The sequence below is a fragment of the Lipotes vexillifer genome, unplaced genomic scaffold (assembly GCF_000442215.2).
Source record: "Lipotes vexillifer unplaced genomic scaffold, Lipotes_vexillifer_v1.1 scaffold209, whole genome shotgun sequence".
NCBI lineage: Eukaryota > Metazoa > Chordata > Mammalia > Artiodactyla > Lipotidae > Lipotes > Lipotes vexillifer.
In genome coordinates, this window is record NW_006787556.1 from 873,729 (window position 1) to 880,357 (window position 6,629).

Sequence of the window (6,629 nt, forward strand, 5' to 3'; positions counted from 1 at the left end):
AGACAGGATGAGAATGCATTGAAGGAATGATCCAGGGCTTTTCCCCTGCCACATTCTCATCACCACAGTCCCCGCTAAGTGAGGATTTTTCTAAATGTCTGTTTTTGTTTCTAAAACTAGAAGGCTTCTCCCAGTCCCTGCTATTAACCGGTCAGCTCCACTCTTCTGCCTTGAGAAGTTATTTTCCTTCTCTTTTCTCTTTATTCTGCCATTAACATTGGAACAGTAACTTGATTATTTTAGAAGAAACTGGTGCTGAGTTTCATCTTGTTTGGTCTGAAGTTAGGTGATCCTATTGTCATCATTTTCTGTTTCTTCTGCATTTTATTACTGAGGCCTCTTCTGCTCAGAAGAGATGTTAGTGAACTTTGGTAGTTAGCAGAACTATCCGTCCTTTATACCCTTCCTACTATATTTGAAGCCAGTATGATGTCTGAAAAAGTCTGTGTTCATACAAGAAACAAGTTAGGAGCTTCCTTTTCCGTCTCAGATGGCCTCCTATGTTTTGCTGTCAAAGGGCCTGGAGAATCCCTGCCCAGGTGTTGTTTTGATTCCCCAGAAGAACCGTCTGTGTCTTCATCCCCATCATTCAGCCTGACGTATCTACTGCTCCTCTGGAGAAAATCTGGCTGCAGCCTTGCAGGGAGAGAGGACAGCAGTGAGCAGTGACAGACAATAAGTGTAGTCTTCCATGTTTGTGTGAAGGGCTACCACACTGAGGGGCTGCCTGAGATCTGGAAAGATGCCAGGAAGGAGGAGCCTTCCGAGTCCCCCCAGCTCCCACATCTCAGGAGAACCCACCAGTCAGTAAATCACTCTGGGAGACGCCCTTTGGTTTAAACCCAGCCTTCCATCTCTGTCCTGACCAGAAGCTGTTGCAAAGCCACGGTGAGCAGCTCAGGGGAAAATTCATAGTGTTAATACCAACTCCTGTTACCTTCCTCCTTGCGCACCTCTTCCCATCTCTGACTGCACGCACGCACGCGCGTACACACACACACACACACACACACACACACACACATATCTCTATTTAACTGAGATTTCAGATGCTGTGTACTTGGCTCAGAATCCTGACTGGATTCTCTTTCTTCTGAGTAAGTCCCATCCCTGATGTCTTTCCAATCCGAGAGACGTTTTTTCCTGAAACAATGTCCACAGATAGTCCCTATAGTACTTCTGTTTTTAACTCTTCTTAGTTTGGGGCAGTTTAAGAGAAGGCAGAAGTATGGGGCAGAGTGAGGGGTGAGTTGTGGGGATTTACTCATCCTGGCCTCAGGCCAGATCTGGGCTGGAAAGTGAGCAAGTTTATAAGCAGGACGTAATGAGGGTGGGGTAGCAGGTAGCTGCCTAGAAGCAAATGGCCCATATGTTGTGAAGTTAAAGACGATACCTGTGTGAAGCCCAGCCCGAGAGCAATTAATTCACAGAGAGGATTCTAGAAACTGCAGGGACCTTAGGGCTAATGCGTCCACCTTCACTGCTCCAGCCTGCTAGATACTCCTTGGGATCTTTGCCTCAGGTCACAGAACAGGTAGTTGAAGCTATGAGACAAGCACATCATGGGCTTTGGGGCCTGGGTTCTATTCCTGCAGCCATCCCTTAGTCGCTCTGTGACACTGGGTAAGGTAACTAACCTCCAAATCCTCCGTTTCCCTGTCTGTAAAATTCTATCCTGCTTCATAGGGCTGTTGGGAGGTTAAATGAGGAAATGCACATTATGGGCCTAGAACAGAATCATGTGCAGAGCAACTGCTTCATAAACGGTGGTGGTATAGTCAGCTCCCAGTAGCCCCACTGGCCGGGTGCTGGGACAGCTCCCTCACGCGAACAAGGCAGAAGTGGAGGTCTGGAGTGTGAGGCTGCACGTCCTCAGCCTTCAGAAGGACAGGGCTGGATGCGGGACAGAGGCCTGCTGACCTGCTTTCTTCCCTCTGTGCCCAGCTCTACAGAGCATTCCAGAATTAAGCCCAAAAGAAGGGCAGAAGAATAGGATCATGAAGCCGTGATCAGTGCCTGGACACTGCTCAAAGGCAAGGGCTGGGCCTTCCTGATAGAGTTTTCTCTCCCAAACCTCACTGTCCTCACGTCCCTCCCACCCCGTCCCTGATGTGCACCATCCCCTACCTTCAACCTCCCAAGACACTTATTTGATGCTTTTAAACTTTTTCTTTATTTAGACAGAAAAGACCAACTCTTTAAAAGTAAAATGCAATAAATAAATAAGTTAAGCATAGAGAAGTGTCTGAAACGGACTCCCCACTCTCCCCGGACCACTCCCACCCCCACCCCATTTCTCTTCCCTAAAACCTCTTTCTAGAGAAAATGATCAGGTAATAAACCCCTTTAGCCCGCCCCACACCCCTCCTCCCAAATACCCAATTACCCCCCAAAGCAAAGGGAGAACTCAAGAGAGAGAGAAAATCCAAGGGAAACATTGTCTAAACCCCCAGAAAGAGAAGTGGCAGCGTCCGGGCTGGGCCGGGCTGGATAACGCACGGGTGGTAGTGCTATTTACACGGAGGGGCCAGCAGAGACTGTAAACATTTTTAGGGGTTTGGGGGAGGTCTTTTCCTCGTGAAAGGAGGAGGGTCTCTGTGGCTGACTGGCGGAGAGGCAGCCCTCAGGGCTCCTCCACGTTCTCCTTGGAGGGGGCCCTTGGGGGAGGCAGTGAGTTTTAGGGCTGGGAGCCCAGGGTTCAGGGATATCCTACCTCGAGCTGAGGGTGGCCACAGGGAGTGTGAGAACCAGCTTCTGAGAAACCCCGAATATGGGGGCGAGGCTGGGGCAAGGGTGGGCACGGAGCATGTGGGAGGCCCCTGCTGCCCTCCCGGGCCGCACAGTTAGAAGAGGCCCGCTGCTGGGGGAGGCAAGTGCGAAGGCTGGGCGCAGAAGGCCCGTCACAGGAGCCCCAGCAGAAGGCAGATACCCCAGAGCCTTCGAGCCTGTTCCTTGCTCCCTCACAAAGGCCAAAAGGGCACCTGGGAGGAAACAGGCCCTTCGGGGAGGCGGGGTGGTGGGAGTGGGCCGGTGTCCTGTGCCCCCAGGGCCATGAAGCAGCGTTTGCCCCAGAGCCCAATCAAGGCCCAGGGCGGATGTGCAGAGAGGGCTGGGGCCAGTCGTGGGGCGAGGGGGTGAGGCGCCCCTTCCTCTGGTGTCTCCAGGCCTGTGAAGGAAGGAAACGTGGGTGAAGCTGTGGAGAAGATGGTAGCTGAGGCAGGTCCCAGGCCCTGGGTGGGGAGAGGGAGCTGGGGCGGCTGAGGAAGGCAGGTCATCAGAAAGGCCTCGGTCCAAACTGAACCGTCCGGCCCCCCAGCCATTCGACAAGGGGCAGGGATGGAAGAGACGGGAGGGAGGGGCGAATGACACAAGAAACCAAAGGATATTAGGAAGGAAATACTCAAACAGCCCGTGAGGAAAGGAACGTGGAAGATAACGGAGACAGGGACTAGAGGAGGAGGGGCAAAGAAATGAGACAACAAACAGGCAGGCAGAGGTGACTCAGAGAAAGGAGGAGGGTGCAGTGTCGGGACAGACACCTGGAAAAAGAGCAAGGGGGCATCCGCAAAAGGGCGTCAGAGCAGGCCAGGGTGGAACCAGGGCTGGAGTCTCGTGGGGGCGAGCGAGACCCCCCCAGCCCCTAGGGGGCGCTCTCATTCCTTTTTGGAAAGGAACAAAGAAAGCGAGAGAGAAATGCACGGAACACAGACCACAGTCACCAACCACTGTTGACCAAGCACATCCCGCGAGCTGCCCCCGGCCCTGACTCTGGGCTGGGGGGCGCTTCCCTCCGCGGCCCCCTCCCCAAATAACAAACAATCGGCTCCAAAGACAACACGCTCGTTCCATGCAACTTACAGGGGCCCGGAGCAGGGGTCCGGGGATGGGGGCTTCGGCCGACAATGGACACGGGCCCTGGGCTGGGGGGCCCCCAGGGTGGGAGGAGTTAAGCAGCCAGGATTGGGGGGAAAGGGGGAAAAACAGAGAATGTGGGTATTGTTCTTGGGTTGTTTTTTTTTCAGGGGTTTGGTCCAAAGGAGATTAAACAACACAAAAGTAATGAAAGCTCACAGCTCTGTGGCCATGAGTTTGGCGGCTGGCGGGCAGTGGGGAAGAGGGGACCTGTTGAGTGAAATTCACAGGCAGTCCAGCATTCCAGCTGCCTCCACCTGAACCAAGAGCGCTGACACTCGGACTCCACCCAGTCTGTTCTGTGTACTCTCCCCTGTCCCGTGGGTCTACTGCCACATGAGGGAAATCACCTGGGGTCCAGGGCACCGGGACCTGATGTCCCACTTCTCAGGACAACAGATATTCTAGGAACCAGTGATTCTAGGACCCTCCAGTACCCTAAACCAGCCCCCTATTCCCCAAACCCTATTCCCCTAATTCTACTCCAACCTAAAGGAAAACCAGAAAAAGAGACACACAAGACACATGGACACTGACCGGACAAACGAGACCAGATATTGGGGAGGTTCTAGGGAGTGGACACAGACATATACAGACCTGGCTCTCTCTGGGGTCACAGTGTGAGTGCGTGTGCGCACACGCACGCGTGTGTGTGTGCGTGTGTGTGTGAGAGAGCGAGAGAGAGAAAGTGAAAGAGAGAGAGACTTGCGTGATTGAAAAACAGCTGAGGAAGCTGCTCCAGATCCCTGCCTCAAATGCCCAGAGTCAGGGGTGGGCATCCCTGAGGGTGGTGGGAAAGGGGGTGGGGGCAGTCCAAGTGAGGGCCCTGGCTGCCATGTGAAGGGACTGGAGAGGTCACAGGATGGGAGCAGGACCCACCTGGGGCCCTCAGTAGGGCCGGTTGGCATCCTTAGGCCGCTTTAGCTGGACTTTGAGGCGCTTCATGCCAATCTGGAAACCGTTCATGGCCTGGATGGCAGCCTGGGCACTGGCCGGATTGTCGAAACTCACAAAGCCTGAGGTGAGAGGGGCATAAGGCCTGGCCCAGCGCCAACCCCCCCACCCTGCCCCACTGTCCTGTGCTTAGGCCGAGGCCTGCTCTTTGCTTTCCCGTCACCACCCTGCTTCCTCCACGTCTCCCAAATGCCTGGAAAACTGCCCAGCACACAGGAGGCTTTCGGTAAGTAGTTGTTGGTTGACAGGCTGAGTGAATGAGTCCAGTCCAGCCTCTCACACACCCTGAGACATTCCTTTCAGCATTCTTTGAGGGGCGGCAGCCCCTTCCTTGGCCTGGATAGCTCAGAACCTGCCTTTTGAAACCTCCACTCTGGACCCTGAATGACTTCTGAAGCCCAGAGGACAAGCACGTCCCCTTTCTCCCCTGAAGCAGCCTTTCAAAGAGTGAAGGCAGCTAAACCCTGCTCCCTAAGCCTTCCTTTTGACAACTGAACTTCCCCAGTTCCCGAGCCTCTTCCAATCCTCACAGAGCATGGATCTGACCAGTTCTTAAGGAGAAAAGATGTGGTTTTCTGGAGGAAGAGATGGGCCTGGGCAGCAGCTGGTATGGGATGTCAGGAGTGTAAAAACTGGTCCTTTCAGACTCTTGGACAATCTGGATTTCAACTACTGGGTCCATTGCAACCATAAGTGCCTGCAAATGCATCAGATCTTGACCTCATCTGGAGTTTGGCCAAAATGTGCTATGTTTTATCTTTTAGATCATCATATCCTTACCAAAACACTTGCTCTGATTGGTGGCCCGGTCAACAAAGACTTTGGCTGAGATGACGTGGCCAAAGGGGACAAACATCTGGAGGATCTCTGAGTCAGTGAACTCCTGGGGCAGGTGGTAGATGAAGATGTTGCAGCCATCAGGGCCTGGGTGGCAGTGGAGACAGAAGGAAGAGCTCAGTGACTGGGAGACAGACTCAAGGTGCAGGGGGCCGGGGAAGGCAGCCCCCAACATGTGGGCCAGGGTGCCAGCCACCTCACCTGCCCCCCTCCCCCCAGTTTCATCCCCACATGTGGGGCCAGAGCTGGCCCTGGAGCCCACGGCAAGGGCACCGCAGCCCTGAGGCTCTTGGCTGGGGCTCCCCGCCCAGGCCACACCTTCCCGTTGCTGCTGCTGCTGCTGCTGCTGCTGCTGCTGCTGCTGCTGCTGCGGGGGAGGCGGAGGCTGCTGGGCCACCAGGGCAGGAGGCTGTGGGAACGCGGGCGCCACCAGGCTGTAGGCTGCTGGGTAGGCTGCTGCGGGGGGAGGACAGAGAGAGCTAATGGGGTTCCTGAGAGGCCCCTGCCCCACCTGGCCCTCCCAGCCACCCCGGTCCCCCTCTCCCTCTCCCAGGCTGATGGAGTGGACAGGGCCGAGAGGTGTCAGAGGGGGAGCTGCCTCAGACTGTGCCCGTAAAGGCGTGTCCTCACAGGTATGGCCTGCTGGGAAGTCTGACGGGGTGGCTGGCAAACAGCACGAAGCCCAGACCCAACTTCTGGGCCTCTTTTGCTCTTACCAACCCTTCCACCCAGACCGGGGCCTGCACTGGGGCTCCTCACCTGTATAGTGCTGCATCCCCGCGTAGGCCTGCTGCAGGGGGTCCACGGGGGCCGCGGGGCTCTGGGCTGGGGAGAGCAGCACTGACCGTGAGGGTGGGGCTGGGACGCTGCTGGGAGCCCCACCAGTGCCTCTTGGAGCAGAGGCCAGGCGGGGGGGGGGGGGGGGG

At 55.5% G+C, this 6,629-nt stretch overlaps 1 protein-coding gene across 9 annotated transcripts in view; it reads right to left on the reverse strand.

Moving 5' to 3' along the window:
- Nucleotides 1-2,149: 2,149 nt before the first annotated feature.
- CELF3 (CUGBP Elav-like family member 3) overlaps nt 2,150-6,629 on the reverse strand; it is a 15,144-nt gene continuing 10,664 nt past the window's right edge. For 3 of the 9 annotated variants that reach the window (XM_007460289.1, XM_007460287.1, XM_007460288.1), the window contains exons 9-14: nt 6,463-6,528; nt 6,215-6,220; nt 6,098-6,159; nt 6,022-6,040; nt 5,707-5,790; nt 4,801-4,928 (exon numbers count right to left, since the gene is read on the reverse strand). In XM_007460289.1, coding sequence (XP_007460351.1) covers nt 4,801-4,928; nt 5,707-5,790; nt 6,022-6,040; nt 6,098-6,159; nt 6,215-6,220; nt 6,463-6,528 — 365 coding nt within the window. Of the gene's footprint in view, nt 3,167-4,791; nt 4,929-5,646; nt 5,791-6,021; nt 6,160-6,214; nt 6,221-6,462; nt 6,529-6,629 lie in introns of those variants that run through there. The other 6 variants (XM_007460286.1, XM_007460284.1, XM_007460285.1 and 3 more) reach the window with 5 other exon arrangements.